At 45.9% G+C, this 16,230-nt stretch overlaps 1 protein-coding gene and 1 long non-coding RNA gene across 2 annotated transcripts in view; one reads left to right on the top strand and one right to left on the bottom strand.

Moving 5' to 3' along the window:
* The window catches only part of LOC136382571 (uncharacterized), a 420,231-nt gene that overhangs the window by 221,579 nt on the left and 182,422 nt on the right, over positions 1 to 16,230 (top strand). The window lies entirely within an intron of this gene.
* Positions 13,840 to 16,230, bottom strand: part of SCN11A (sodium voltage-gated channel alpha subunit 11) — a 138,763-nt gene continuing 136,372 nt past the window's right edge. Inside the window, exon 28 of the mRNA XM_066351988.1 lies at positions 13,840 to 15,417. Within this exon, the coding sequence (XP_066208085.1) occupies positions 14,390 to 15,417 (1,028 nt within the window). The 3' untranslated portion in view covers positions 13,840 to 14,389. The remainder of the gene's footprint in view (positions 15,418 to 16,230) is intronic.

The raw sequence follows: 16,230 nt of genomic DNA, 5'->3' as shown, positions 1-16,230 counted from the left end.
AAATGAAAAAATATCCTGTGTACTCAGATTGGAAGAATTAATATTGTGAAAAGTTCTACACTACCCTGAGCAATTTACAAATGCAACGAAATCCTGATAAAAATGTCAATGGCATTATCTCACAGAAACAGAAATAAATGATATTAAAATTTGAAACCACAAAAGACCCCAAATAGCCAAAGCAATCTTGAGAAAGAACAAAGTTGGAGGCATGACACTTCCCAACTTCAAACTATATTACAAAGTTATGGTAGATAAAAGAATATGGTACTGCCATTAAAACAGCCACATTGACCAGTGAGAATCTAGAGTACAGAAATAAACGCACATATGTTCAGCCAATTGACCTGACAAGGGTTCCAAGAATATACAATAGGGAAAGGATGCTCCTTTTAATAAATGGTTTGAGAAAATTGAATATCCACATGCAAAAGAATGGTGTTAGACCTTTACCTCACACCATATACAAAAAGTTTACTCAAAATAGATTAAGGACTTAAATATAAGACCAGAAACAATAAAACTTAAAAAATATATATTTATTGACTTTTAGAGAGAGAGAGGAAGGGAAAGAGAAAGAATGAGAGAGAGAAACAAAAAAACATTGATTTGTTGTTCTCCTTATTCATGCATTCAGTGGTTGCTCCTTATATGTGCCCTGACTGGGGATCAAACTCACAACCTCGGTGTATCAGGCTGATGCTCTAACCAACTGAGCGACCCAGCCAGGGCAACCATAAAACTCTTAAAAGAAAACATAGGGGGAAAGCTCTTTCACATTGGCCTTGGCAGTAATTTTTTGGGTATGACACCAAAAGCAAAGGCAATAAAAGTAAAAAGCAGATGGCACTACATCAAACTCAAAAGCTTCTACACAGGAAAAAAAAATCAACAAAAGAAAAAGGCAACATATGTAAAGGGAGAAAATATTTGCAAACCATATATCAGATAAGAGGTTAAAATTCAAAATATATAAAGAACTCATACAACTCAATAGCAAAAATCCCAGTTAAAATCCCAAATAACCCAATTAAAAAATGGACCTGCACACAACATTTTTCCAAAGAAGATATACAAATGGCCAACAGGTATATGAAAAGGTGCTCACCATCACTAATCACCAGGGAAATGCAAATAAAAACCACAGTGAAAAGTCACCTCAATGAGATATCAATAGAATGGCTATGATAATAAAAGATAAGATATAACAAGTGTTGGTGAGGATGCGGAGCAAAGGGAACCTTTGTACACTGTTGAATGGGAATGCAAACTGATGCAGCCCTTAAGGAAAACAGCATGGGGTTTCCTCAAAAAAATTAAGAATACAATCTCTTGCTTGATCAGGAGGTGGCACAGTGGATAGAGCGTCAGACTGGGATGCAGAGGACACAGGTTTGAGGCCCCAAGGTCGCCAGCTTGAGCATGGGCTCATCTGATTTGAGCAAAAGCTCACCACCTTGAGCCCAAGATCGCTGGCTCGAGCAAGGGGTCACTCAGTCTGCTATAGCCCTCTGGTCAAGGCACATATGAAAAAGCAATCAATAAACAACTAAGGCGCCACAACAAAAAATTGATGCTTCTTATCTCTCTCCCTTCTGGTCTGTCTGTCCCTATCTGTTTCTCTCTCTGTCTCTGTCACACACACACACACACACACACACACACACACACACACACACACACACACACACAAGAATAGAATCTCGAAGAGATATCCAGTATTCAGTGCCGCATTATTCACAACAGACCAATAAATGAATGGATAAAGAAAATGTAGAGTGAATTCTAGTCAAGATGGCGGCATAAGTAAATGCAGCACTCGGAACCTCCCACACCACATCAAAATTACAACTAAACTACAGAGCAACCATTCTTCAGAAGGCCTGAAACCTACCTAAACAGAAATTCAATAACTAAAGACATAAAGCAGCTACGTGGAGACAGTAGGAGGAGCAGAAATGCAAAACACCTGGTTCCACACCCACGTATGGCACATAAAAATCCAGAGGGATATCTCAGCTGCAGAGACCCCAATTCCTAAGGAATGAAAGGTCTCGGCCTCACATCAGAGTCCCAGCCCAGGGTTCCAGTGCTGGGAAGAGAATTCCCCATAACTTCCAGCTGTAAAAACAAGATTGTGAATGAAGGAGACAGAGGGCTGCTGGAGTCCCACCAGGCATTCCCTTAACGGGCCCGTGCATGGACTTACTTGAATTCGCTTGTTCTGAGCTCAAGTGCCCGGGCAGCAGTTCCAAAGTCTCCAGGGACACAAGAGAGGAAGCTGAAATTTCTGGGGTTAGTCCGAGGGCTGGAGGGGTAGTTTTCTCCCAGACAGAAGCGCTGGCAGAGGCCGTTGTTCCTTTGCTGAGCCCTCCCCCACACAGAGCCGGCAGGCCTGTGCCCTATCTGAGTTTCCATCAACCTGGCTGCCACTGTTCGACCTGCCCTCGTGATATCCTGACGCCCTGCCTGCCCCACCCAACTTGCCGGCCCACCCAGGTGTTTCCAGTGGCTTTTCTCTACAATGGCTTCTCTTGCCTCGTGACTTTCCTCAAATCTCTCAAACAAGCAGCACCTGGCCTCTGCATACCTCGTACCTCTTGCTGAGTGGCCCCAAGCCTGGCACTAGTGGCAGACATCTATAAATCTCTCTATGGCTCATGCCAGCTAGCCCTGGGCCAGGCACAGGCAGTGCTGACCTTGTGCCTCCGGGAGGCCTGATAGCCAGTGCACCCAGTGGTCAGTCAGCTTCAGACCACACTGGATTACAATCTAACCACCTCTGTGAGCTACGCACTCAAGGGGCAGCCTCGGCGGGCCTCAAAGCCCCACTGGAGCAAGTTCTGGTTGCTGCACAGCAGCTCCTCTGCTATGGTCACAACTGGTCCCTGCAGCTAACTGGCCTGAGGGTCAATCCCACCCACTGACATGCTCTCAACCACAAGGCTCAACGACAACAGGACAAGGCACACAGCCCGCACTGGGGCACACCTGGAGCGTCCAGCTCAGGTGACTCGGGAGGCTGCACCGCTGGACCCTACAGCAGCGATCCCCAACCTTTTTTGGACTATGGACCAGTTTAATGTCAGAAAATATTTCCACGGACTGGCCTTTAGGGTGGGACGGATAAATGTATCACGTGACCGAGACAAGCGTCAAGAGTGAGTCTTAGACGGATGTAACAGAGGGAATCTGGTCATTTTTTAAAAATAAAACATCGTTCAGACTTAAATGTAAATAAAACAGAAATAATGTAAGTTATTTATTCTTTCTTTGCGGACCAGTACCAAATGGCCCATGGACCGGTACCGGTCCGCGGCCTGGGGGTTGGGGACCACTACCCTACAGGACACCTACTGCATAAGGCCACTCTACCAGGGCCAGGAGACATAGCAGCTCTACCTAATCCATAGAAGCAGACACAGAAAAGCAGCCCAAATGCAGAGACAAAGAAACATGTCCTAAATGAAAGAACAGGAGAAATCTCCGGGAAAAGAACTAAATGAAGTGGAGGCCAGGAAACTACCAGAAAAGGATTTCAGGGCACTGGTTATAAGGATGCTCAAGGAACTTAGAACTTCAACAGCCTAAAAAAAGGCATGAAAAAAACATAAAAAAAGAACCAGTCAGATAAGAAGGATACACTAAATTAAATGAAGAATAAATTACAGGAAATCAACAGGAGAGTAGATGAAACTGAGACTCAAATCAGAGATTTGGAATATAAGGAAGCAGAAAACAATCAGAACAGCGAAAGAAAAAAGCATTTTAAAAAATAGTGCCCTGGCCAGTTGGCTCAGCGGTAGAGCGTCGGCCTGGCGTGCGGGGGACCCGGGTTCGATTCCTGGCCAGAGCACATAGGAGAAGCACCCATTTGCTTCTCCACCACCCCCTCCTTCCTCTCTGTCTCTCTCTTCCCCTCCCGCAGCCAAGGCTCCATTGGAGCAAAGATGGCGCTGGGGATGGCTCCTTGGCCTCTGCCCCAGGCGCTAGAGTGGCTCTGGTCGCGGAAGAGCGATGCCCCGGAGGGGCAGAGCATCGCCCCCTGGTGGGCAGAGCGTTGCCCCTGGTGGGCATGCTGGGTGGATCGCGGTCGGGCGCATGCGGGAGTCTGTCTGACTGTCTCTCCCAGTTTCCAGCTTCAGAAAAAAAAAAAAAAATGAGGATAGTGTCAGAGGCCTCTGGGACAACTTCTAGCATATCAACGTTCACATCATGGGGTACCTAAAGGAGAAGAGAGAGCAAGATATTAAAAATCTATTTGAAAAAATAATGATGGAAAACCTCCCTAACTTGGTGAAGGAAATAGACATATAAGCCCAGGAAGTGCAGAGTCCCGACCAAGATAAACCCGAGGAGGCCCACACTGAAACCCATCATAATTAAAATGCCAAAGGTCAAAGACAAAGAATCTTTTTTTTTCACCTTTTAAGAAAGTATTTTTATTTTATTTTTTTGTATTACTTTATTTTTTTATTCTAAATATATATATACTAAATTATTTTTTTACATTTAGTATGTTGACATGGTATATTACTTTATTATTTTCTATTTCTTTTTTTTATTAATTTATTGTGTTTACATAGATTCTAGTGTCACCCCAAATGCATCTCCCCCCGCCCCCCTCCCGACAGCTCCCTCCCCATTCCCTTCAGGTTTAATTCTGTTCCTCAGTTCACATTGTTCCTTGGATTCCTCAGATGAATGAGGTCATATAATTTTTTTCTTTCTCTACCTGGCTTATTTCACTTAACATAATAGTTTCCAGGTCCATCCATGTTGTTGCAAAAGGTAATATTTCCTTCTTTTTCATGGCCCCATGGTATTCCATTGTATATATGTACCACTGCTTTTTAATCCACTCTTCCACTGACGGACACTTGGGCTGTTTCCAGATCTTTACTATTGTGAACAATGCTGCCATAAACATGGGAGTGCACTTCTTTTTTTGAATCAGTGATATGGTGTTCTTGGGACATATTCCTAAAAGTGAGATGGCTGGGATAAAAGGCAGTTTTATTTTTAATTTTTTGAGGAATCTCCCTACTGTTTTCCACAGTGGCTGCACCAGTCTGCATTCCCACCAGCAGTGCAGGAGGGTTCCCTTTTCTCCACACCCTTGTCAACTTATTCTGTGTTGTTTTGTTCATGAGCACCATTCTGACTGGTGTGAGGTGATATATCATTGTGGTTTTAATTTGCATTTCTCTAATGATTAGTGATGTTGAACATTCTTTCATCTGTCTACTGGCCACCTGTATGTCCTCTTTGGAGAAGTGTCTATTCATTTCTTTTGCCCATTTTTTTATTGGATTATTTGTCTTCCAGGTGTTGAGTTTTACAAATTCTTTATAGATTTTGGTTATTAACCCCTTATCAGATGTATTGTCGAATATGTTCTCCCATTGTGTAGTTTGTCTTTTTATTCTGTTCATATTGTCTTTAGCTGTGCAGAAGCTTTTTAGTTTGATATAGTCCCATTTATTTATCCTGTCTTTAATTTCGCTTGCCTGTGGAGATAAATCAGCAAATATATTGCTGTGAGAGATGTCAGGGAGCTTACTGCCTATGTTTTCTTCTAAGATGCTTATGGTTTCACGACTTATATTTAAGTCTTTTACCTATTTTGAGTTTATTTTTGTGACCGGTGTAAGTTGGTGGTCTAGTTTCATTTTTTTGCAGGTAGATGTCCAATTTTCCCAACACCATTTGTTAAAGAAACTGTCTTTACTCCATTGTATGCTCTTACTTCCTTTGTCAAATATCAGTTGTTCATAAAGGTGTGGGTTTATTTCTGGGTTCTCTGTTCTGTTCCATTGATCTATATGCCTGTTCTTATGCCAGTACCAGGCTGTTTTGAGTACAATGGCCTTGTAGTATAACTTGATATCAGGAAGTGTGATATCTCTCACTTTATTCTTCTTTTTAAGATTGCTGAGGCTATTAGTGGTTTGTTTGTTTTTTTTGGTTCCATATAAATTTTTGGAATATGTGTTCTATATCTTTGAAGTGTGTCATTGGTATTTTAATTGGTATTGCATTGAATTTATAAATTTTTGGGGGTAGTATAGACATTTTGATGATGTTTATTCTTCCTAACCATGAGCACGGTATATGCTTCCACTTGTATGTATCTTCCTTGATATCTTTTATAAATGTTTTGTAATTTTCCGAGTACAAGTCTTTAATCTCCTTGGTTAAATTTAATGCTAGGTACTTTATTGTTTTGTTGCAATAGTGAAGGGGATTGATTCCTTAATTTCTCTTTCTGACAGTTCATTGTTGGTGTATAAAAATGCCTCTGATTTCTGTGTATTAATTTTATACCCTACCACCTTGCTGAATTCATTTATCAGGTCCAGTAGTGTTTTGACTGAGACTTTAAGATTTTCTATATACAGTATCATATCATCTGCAAATAATGATAGTTTTACTTCTTCTTTTCCAATTTGGATGCCTTTTATTTCTTCTTCTTGTCTGATTGCTGTAGCTAGGATTTCTAGTACTATGTTGAATAAAGACAAAGAATCTTAAAAGCAGCAAGAGAAGAGCAGTTAGTTACCTACAAGGGAGCTTCCATATGACTGTCCGCTGATATCTCCATAGAAACATTTCAGACCAGAAGGGAGTGGTACAAAATATTCAAAGTGATGAAAAGCTAGGGCCTACAACCAAGATGACTCTACCCAGCAAAGCTATAATTTAGAATTGAAGGACATATAAAGAGCTTCCCAGACAAGAAAGAAACTAAAGGAGTTCATCATCACCAAACCAGTATTACAAGAAATGTCCAAGGGTTTCTTTAAGAAGGAGAAAAAAGATTTAAAAAAATCAATGATAAAATGACAATAAATACATATCAAGCAATAATTATTTTAAATGCAAATGGCTTAAATGTTCCAATCAAAAGACACATGGTGACAAATGCCAGGTGATTTCAGCTACATGTAGAATCTAAAAACAAAGCAATGAACAGGCAGAACAGAATCAGACTGGTGGATACAGAGGACAGACTGATGGCTATCCGATGGGAGGGGGGGAGGGGCTGGGGGGGGAACGGTGAAGGGATGAGGAAGTGCAGACTGGCAGTTACAGAACAGTCATGGGGAAGTAAAGTCCAGCGCGGAGGATGCAGTCAATAATAGTGTAATCACATGAGTACTAGTTTTATTGAGATGATCACTTCGTAAGTTATATAAATGTCTAATCACGGGGTTGTACACCTGGAACTGATATAACATGGGACATCACCTGTAATATAAAAAGAGAAAAATTAAAAAGTTAAAAAAAGAAAATGTAGTATATACACACACACACTACACACACACACTGGAATATCGGTTTAGCTGTGAAAAATAAGGAAATCCTGCCAATTGTGACAATATGGATGAACCCAGAGGACATCACGCTAAGTGAAATAAGCCAGACACAGAGGCAAACACTGCATGAGCTCATGTACATATGGGATCTAGAAAACTGGGACTCGTGGAGCCAGAGAGTAGACATGGTGGTGACCAGGTGCTAGGGATTGGGGAGCGGGTGGAGAAAATGGGGAGATGTTGGTCAAAGCGTACCAGCTTTCAGTTTTTTTGTTTTGTTTTGTTTTTTTGTATTTTTCTGAAGCTGGAAACGGGGAGAGACAGTCAGACAGACTCCTGCATGCGCCCGACCGGGATCCACCCGGCACGCCCACCAGGAGGCGATGCTCTGCCCCTCCAGGGCGTCGCTCTGTTGCGACCAGAGCCACTCCAGCGCCTGGGGCAGAGGCCAAGGAGCCATCCCCAGCGCCCGGGCCATCTTTGCTCCAATGAAGCCTTGCTGCGGGAGAGGAAGAGAGAGACAGAGAGGAAGGAGAGGGGGAGAGGTGGAGAAGCAGATGGGCGCTTCTCCTATGTGCCCTGGCCGGGAATCAAACCCGGGACTTCTGCACACCAGGCCGACGCTCTACCACTGAGCCAACTGGCCAGGGCCCCAGCTTTCAGTTTTAAGATGAGCAAGTTCTGGGGCTCTAACATGCAGTATGGTGACTATCATTAATACTGTATTGCAGACTAGAAATTTGCTGAGAGAGTAGATCTTAAATTTTCCCAGCACACCAAAACAAAACAAACAAAGAAACACCCAGAAAGAACAAACGATGTGACGTACTAGATGTGTGAATTAACTTGATGGTGGTAATCATTTCATAATGTATATGAATATCAAACCATTATATCGCATACATATACACACGCTGTATATAAATGATGTAAATACATGCACAATTTTATTAGTCAATTATACCTCCATAAAACTGTGATTTGGCTCCAGAACTGAGATTAAAATACAGAAAGAGCTCAGAGCATGGAAAGGAGGCGGGGACTTGAAGCCGCAATGGCACAGCGGATGCCGTGTTTTTACTTAGACTGTGGGGTGTGGTTGTTCAGGGTGGCTGGGGTTGGGAAACTGGTGGAGATTAAGGAAAGCTAAATCAGCACCCCCATGATACCTCCTGGTACCGCTTCTATCAGACTAGAGCACTTGAAGCCTACGTTAATAGAAGCATATTCTCTGAAAGGAGGGATAGTCTCTCCAGGCCCCTGGGCACCAGGTGCTGGAGGAGAAAGTTGAGACAGAGTTAACCTGGAGAAGGAGGGAGAGATGGTAAAAGGAAGGATAGAAACCACGTCAAAATATTAGAATGGCCTGACCAGGCGGTGGCACAGTGGATAGAGCGTTGGACTGGGATGCGGAAGAACCCAGGTTCGAGACCCTGAGGTCGCCAGCCTGAGCGCGGGCTCATCTGGTTTGAGCAAAGCTTAGCAGCTTGGACCCAAGGTCGCTGGCTCGAGCAAGGGGTTACTTGGTCTGCTGAAGGCCCGCAGTCAAGGCACATATGAGAAAGCAATCAATGAACAACTAAGGTGTTGCAATGAAAAACTAATGATTGATGCTTCTCATCTCTCTCCATTCCTGTCTGTCTGTTCCTATCTATCCCTCTCTCTGACTCTCTCTGTCTCTGTAAAAAAAAATTAGAATGGAATTGAGCACATTGACAGCCTTGAAGATGTTAAGTTTGGAGACAGCATCTCCCCACTTGGAGGAGGTCTCCACAAAGTCAGAACTTTGAAGGCATGCCTTGTCTCCCAAGGAGAAGAAATGGATGGTGGCAGGTCTGCAGAGATTACCAGGAAAACTCTGTACCTGCCCTTCCACTTCCATCACGCTGTCCCTTGTCGCCTGTGGGCAGTGTGGTGCAGCGGTCGGTAGCTTGAGCTCTGAAGCTAGATGGCTTGAGTTTGAGTCTCGTCAGGGCCGTTTATTGGCTACGCGGCCTTGGACCAGCCTCCTGTTTCCACTACCTGCCTCGGGTTTCCCATCAGAATAACGAAGATTAAAACTAGTTGATCTTTATTAGGGCCGTTGTGAAGACGAAAGGAGGCGATACCGGTAAAGTGGCTCCCGAGCCCGGAGTAAGTGCTCAATAAATGTCAGCACTTGTTTTCTCGCTGCCTCTGTGATTACTCCTTGTGCGGAGAGGGACGGGATTGCCCACTGAATGACCCTGGAGGTTCTGTCTGGGTTGCCAGGCAACAAGCTCTCCGGGACCAGTGGCTCCCCCCCCCGCCCCCCTTGAGCAGGAGGAGCTGTGCAGGATTTCCACTTCCTCAAGGGCACAGGGCGCTGGCAGCTGACATTCCAAGACAGCTCCCGGAATGCCCGGGTTGTTTCTAAGGCAAGTTCCCATGCCGGCTCAATAAAGAGATAGAGGAGCAGGGCACGGGATCCTCCCCTGGAGCACGACCCGCTGTGCCCTGGTTCCCGGCATGCTTCTTGGTGGACGGGATGCAGAGCCGAGACCATGCATCTCACCTTGTTAGCCGTGGATTTCTCTGGAAGCCTGTTCTGTGCCCGTAGTGCGTGGTGCGGTGTTTACCTTCACCTACCTCCCCACACCCTCCCCTAAACCGGTTTAGCTCACTCCTCCTTGTCTTCCTTACCCACCCACCCCCACGCCCCAAGGCTGCCCCAGGGCGAGTCCTCTGCCCCTTCCACTGGGGCTGTGCCTGCTCCTCCACCATCTCACCTGCTGCTGGGGGTTCAACTGCCACCCTTGTGCTGAGGACTCCTGTGCATGCCTTGTCCTCAAGTCCCAGGCCTGGTTGGACATTGTCACGTGGACCTGACATATGAAACCTTCGCAAAGTTCAAAACTGAATTAAGTTTTAAATTTTCTTTTCCCTTAGCCATGAAAATAAGCATAAACAAACAAACAAACCTCCCCCTTCCTATTCTCATTAACTTGGTAACTTGTCCCATCCTCTCTCTTGTCCCCCTGACCAAACATCCCAAGGTTCCCCCTGGACTCCTCTCCCAGGCCAGACACTTGGCACAAGCGTCCTCGTCACAGCGCCAACCCCTTGCCTCCCTCCTCACTCAGCGCCTCTCCCCCACCGGGACCCGTGTTCTGGTCTCTTTCCCCTCTATTCCACCCCGCGCACGCTGTTCGCTTAATTTTCCTCGCCTGCCCAAACGCCGTCGGTGCCTCCCTAGTACCTGAATGTATCTGTAGTAACTCCTCACACCGGCTTCTTGGCTCTCCACAAAACAGTCTGTGGCTAGGACCCGGGGCTGCCGGTTTGCTGTCTACACTCAGCAGCCAGGCAGTGGGGAGCTCGTCCTGTTCCCTTGCTCCACTCCTTCCGCTCCATGGCGCGGCCCGCACTGTGTCCTCCACTTCAGACACCCTCACGAACCACCTGCCCGTCACAGTCCCACACATCCTGGATGCTAACCTCCACCCAGCTCATCTCAGATGCCCCCTCTCTGGTGAGGGCTTCCTGCGAAGTCGGCCTCCATCCCCACTCTCAGAGCAAAGGTGTGTCCCTGGTTTATGGCATTCTTCATACTGCATTGTATTAGCATCCCATGAACACTGGTCCGATTCCTTCAATTAGCACCTATGCTCTTGAGATTAAGGGCCCGTGGTTAGAAGAGGTTTACACAAGGTGGTACTGCATGGCTCTCGGGGCATGCCTGTTGATTGAATCAAGCAGGGACTGATCTCCTTGGAGAAAAGAAGACTCAGAGGGGAAGGGGACCGGCTTCATGTGTCTATAGGGCTGTTTGCTGCGGACATTCAGCGTGGCCCCAGCAGGGCGGAGCTCAGAGCAACCTCTCTGCCCCTTGGCGGTGTCCTGGGTGCTCACACAGGGAGCTACCTCTGGGGAGTGCGAGCTCTCCGGCACTCATCCAGGGCTTGGATAACTCACCATTTCCTGCCGTGGCTCTCCTTAGCCCTCTGGCTTATTGGGTGCTGGGCTCACACGCACAGGCTGTGCATCAGAGAAGAACACGTTGGGCATTTGCTGCCACCTAGTGAAGGAAGCGTGGCTCAGCCTCTTGCAAAAGTCAAGCAGCCCCTGTGCACTCCCAGGAGCAGGCTCCAGGCTCCAGGAATCCAGCCCTGGCGAAAGGGGACCACCCGGGGAAGCGCCACCACTTCTGCACAGAGCAGCCCATGTCTAAGCCCCTAAACTGTACCACGGGCAAGACCATATCCTCCCAGATCCTCTCCCACCGCGCTCAGGAGGTATGCCTACTGGAACGACGGCTAGGCGCCTTTTTCAGAAAACTTGGTAGAGATCTGTAAAACACCCAGGGTTGATAAGCAGAGACCTCTTTCATAGGAGTCATAGCAGAACTGGCTAGAACATCAGAACCGGTGATTTCCACAGGCCCTTGTAGCCCTCCATGCAGTGATGGGATTCAGCTGGTTGGCACTGGTTTGGCAGAACCAATACCTAATATTGAGTTTGGCGAACTGGTTGTTAAAATGGCACTTGTCATCAGAATTCTCTCTTAAGGGGGTGCCCGGGCAGTCACTCAATGTGGAAATCACAAATTTACATTCCTTACTCTTTTTTAACGTTCATCTGCGCAACAGGATGTTCTAAGCACCCATAGTAATATTCGTTCTGTCCGAAGGTGAAAAAAATCGCAAGTGAAGATGCCAATCAAGAAGCAATATGGAGGCCCTGGCCAGTTGGCTCAGCAGTAAAGAGTCAGCCCGGCGTGCAGGAGTCCAGGGTTCGATTCCCGGCCAGGGCACACAGGAGAAGCGCCCATCTGCTTCTCCGCCCCTCCCCCTCTCCTTCCTCTCTGTCTTTCTCTTCCCCTCCCGCAGCCAAGGCTCCATTGGAGCAAAGTTGGCCCGGGCACTAGAATGGCTCTGTGGCCTCTGCCTCAGGAGCTAGAATGGCTCTGGTTGCAACAGAGCAATGCCCCAGATGGGCAGAGCATCGCCCCCTAGCGGGCATCCCGGGTGGATTCTGGTTGGTCACATGTAGGAGTCTGTTTGTCTGCCTCCCCCCTCCCTCCGCTTCTCACTTCAGAAAAATACAAAAAAAAAAAAAGAAGCATTATGGAAATATCTTAAATAACAGTTTTATTTCTTTGCCAGGTATTTAATTTTTTTCATTAATATTTTAAAACTCTTATAATCTAGTTTTGTGTACCTCTTTTATTATTCTTATTTAAGTATTAAATGCATGAAATAATAAACTACCTTTCGGTATATCGTTTTTTTTATACTTAAAATGGTCATTAGGGCAGAGAACTGGTTGTTAAATTACGTGACTCCCACCACTGCCTACATGGGAGCCCTGTGGCCATGTCTCAAAGGGTTACTGCTTGTGGGACGTCCACGCCCCCTGCCCCGTATGGCACAAATCCTCAGGGTCCACCGGGCAAGTGACCGCCAGTCATGGGCTGTTGTGAAGTACAGTGAGATTACTCATTACAAATGCTTAGCCAGTGACTGATGCACAGCAACCGCTGAGTAAAACTGAGATAATGACAATGATTAGATGATGATACTATTACTGTTTGCCAATGCGCCATAGCACAAGGCTGCCTACAAAACTCAGGAAACCCGGGCCCGGGACATGAACACACGGAGTCATGGTTAGATCTTGTACACACTGAAAGTAGTCAGCCCTCGGTGCCCCACAGCGTCCAGCCCTGGCCTTGCCCCCACTGGACAGTCGGGAGCAGGCGGAGGCTCAGACCTCGTCGATGCCTCCGAGCTGCCTGAGTAACGGCACCCCAGGGCTATTTCCACAGCGTTTTCCTCTACACTCAGATTATTGCAATGCAGGTTCTTTGCCCCCAGTCCAGTCTCTTTAGAAGCTGCCAGCCTAATGTTTTGTTTGGCGTCTGGGCATCTTCAGTTTTTAGGGAGGTCCTAGGCTACCCCTGGGGACAGGCCCCCTTGATAGGCCGGAGTTGTTCTCTGGGTTGCATTTCATGCAGCCAACCAGCCAGAACTAAGTGGAGGGCTCATTAAATGTTTGAGATCACCAGCTAACCACTCTGTCCTGTGCCATCCACACCCTGGGGTCTGGTGCTGCTAAGAGGGTGCTCGCTCCATCAAAGCTGCCCACCGCAGATTCTTAACCAGAGTCAAGTGATACTTCCTTCTTGGTTCCAACCAGTAGGGTGCTGGAGCCAGCTCAGGCCAGCTCATGGGACCGGACGGTGGACGGACGTTTATCCCTAACCCGCGTTCAGAAACATCGTGTTGATAACTAGAAATCAGCCGTGATGGGGATATTCACCGCAGAGATCAGTAAATGCTACAAATCCCGGCTTTTTTTCCCCTAAAGAGCCGTTATACACTCATGAGCATCGTGCTTGCTTCCACCTTTGATTCTTAGCCAAGGACCACATTTAAACCACTACTCGCACAACCACCAAGCAAGAGGCTTTTTAGGGCACTGTTTGAATAAAATGCAAAATGAAAGTCTCATGTACTTATTTATTTATCCAAATATATATAACAGATTGTAGCTCGTGAAAGATAGGGTGGTAACTGACAAATCAATCATGCTTTTGGTTTTGACATAAACCCCAAATATTTGATGTTAGTGAAAATATCTGCGATGAGCTATTTATTTATTGGCAGGGTTTGAATTTTTACTTAGCATGCAAAAGAGCTATATGAGATAAGCCACGTAATTGCATTGGGGAAAACATTAAATAAAGCTATTGGATAATGTACCTTGAAACATATGAAAAAACACAATTTAAAATTTTAATGTGTTTTTTTGTTTATTCTTTTGTGTTGACATAATTTGAACTGTGTTTCAATCCTAACATTGGCGTGTCCTCTACAGCCCTTTCTAGTGTCTCCTTCCTCATTCAAACAGTACCAGGGATTATGGTCAGGCAGCCTTATTTTATAGCACTATAGAAACCATTCGAGGTGAACCTTGAAATACCACTTCCAACAGCCAGATAAAAATAAATGGAACAGCTGGTTCAGTGAGTCCACTGTATGTTCACACACTGAGCTGGGGGATCCCTGGAGCTCAGAGGCTGGAGGCGAGGCTGTGTGGCAGTCAGGGGCTCAGTCACAGTGGGCCTTGCCCTCGGCCACCCCGGAGCTGGGTAAGTTTCCATTGCAGAGTGTCTGGAGCGGTGAATGGGGCCTGTCTTCCAAGGCGTACTGGGTCACCTTCACCATGTACTTTCGAAAGGCCTTCTGAATAACAGCGGCACATCTCTCCTCTTCCATCCTCTTGGTGGTGGTGACTATGGGTTCGTATAACTTCTTGAGAGGGTTGGCTTCCATGAACTTCTCCTCCATCATTGCTTTCATGCTGTCCAGGCCGTTGGACTCACCGAGCACCCTCGTGGTGAAAGCGAAGAGGATATCCAGGCAGTGCAGGCGGTCTCCGCTCACCATGGGCAAGTCCATTACTAGAAACTGAAATTTGTTTGGCTTTGCCACCCGCAGAGGCTCCGGAAGGGCATCAGCAAAGTCAGAAAGGGAAGAATACTTGATAAACTGCGTCGCTTCTGGGTCAAACTTTTCCCACACTTCATAGAACATTTCAAAGTCGTCTTCACCCAGAGGGTCCTCACTTTCTTCAGTGGCTGTATTGAAGTTCTCTAAAATCACAGCGATGTACATGTTGACCACAATGAGAAAGGAGATGATGATGTAGCTGACGAAGTAGGTGACGGCTATGGTCGAGAGGTGGCCGTCCTGTTTGGAGTTGGGTGAAGCGCCCGACTGCAGCATGGGTTTGAGGAGGGTATCCCAACCTGCTGAGGTCGTTATCTGGAAGAGACAGAGCATGCTGCCTACAAAAGTGTCAAAGTTGAATATGTCATCAATTCCAGAGTCTCGCTTCACAGTGCTAAAAAAGTTCATGCCAAAAATGGCATAAATGAACATAACCAGAAAGAGTAGAAGACCGATGTTGAACAGAGAGGGAAGGGACATCATCAGCGCGAAGAGGAGGGTCCTGATTCCTCGCGCTGCCCGAACAAGCCTCAGGATTCGGCCGATCCGAGCCAGGCGGATGATTCTGAAGAGTGTTGGAGGGAAAGGAATGGCCTCCTGACTTTCTAAGGCAGAAACCATCGCACCTTAGAGAAGGAGAGAAGTCAGTCAGTTTGCAGCAGGCACTCCCGTGTCAGACCCAGACTGTCTCTCCTGCCTTGGAATCTTAGTGGGACCAACTTGCATCAATACCTTTTCATTTATGCACAAAATTAAGACTTTTCTTCACCCATAGAAGGGAAAAGATCTATCTACACCTTAACTTAGAAAATAATTTCTAGGGACCATACAGTTTTAGATGGGACTTTATAGGGATAAAATGTCTAAAATATTAAAGACCCAGGGAAAAGAAAGAAAATCCAGCTTATGAGAGGCCATTTAGTGAGTCATCGCACGCACTTGAAGTATATTATCTATGTTGGGCATTTAAAGTTATTCATGGGGTAACAAAATAATAGTTTACCATATTTATTGGATATACAGAATCAGAAACAGATAAACTACAGATGGAGTCTTTTAGATTACAGTGCAAAGAGAGATTTCTGCTAGTGAAGGTTGGCTTGAGTCTGAGCTATCAGTGAAAACTGTGGGACCCCTAAGCTCGAAGTTCCTTAAAGGAACAGGTTCTTATTTGAATAGAGCAATTTGAATACGGCCTGCCTTATGTGAGGTGAGGGCTGGAGGGAGATGTTGGTGTCAGGATGCTCAGCTTTGGGCTAGAGCTGCTGCGAATCTCTCATATTTGCTAATATGTTAATTCTAAGAATTCTTGAAGTCCAAACTCAAAAAGTTAAGAGACTACATTGGAGCTACTTTCACTGTTGTTGTAGACATGGCATCTCAAGCAGAGGTTTCTGCAAACTGCCTAACATTTGCCCTAAAAGGTCACCCTGTTCCCT

The sequence above is a fragment of the Saccopteryx leptura genome, chromosome 10 (assembly GCF_036850995.1).
Source record: "Saccopteryx leptura isolate mSacLep1 chromosome 10, mSacLep1_pri_phased_curated, whole genome shotgun sequence".
NCBI lineage: Eukaryota > Metazoa > Chordata > Mammalia > Chiroptera > Emballonuridae > Saccopteryx > Saccopteryx leptura.
The sequence above is the reverse complement of the archived record's forward strand: the minus strand, read 5'-3'. Positions and strand labels throughout refer to the sequence as shown.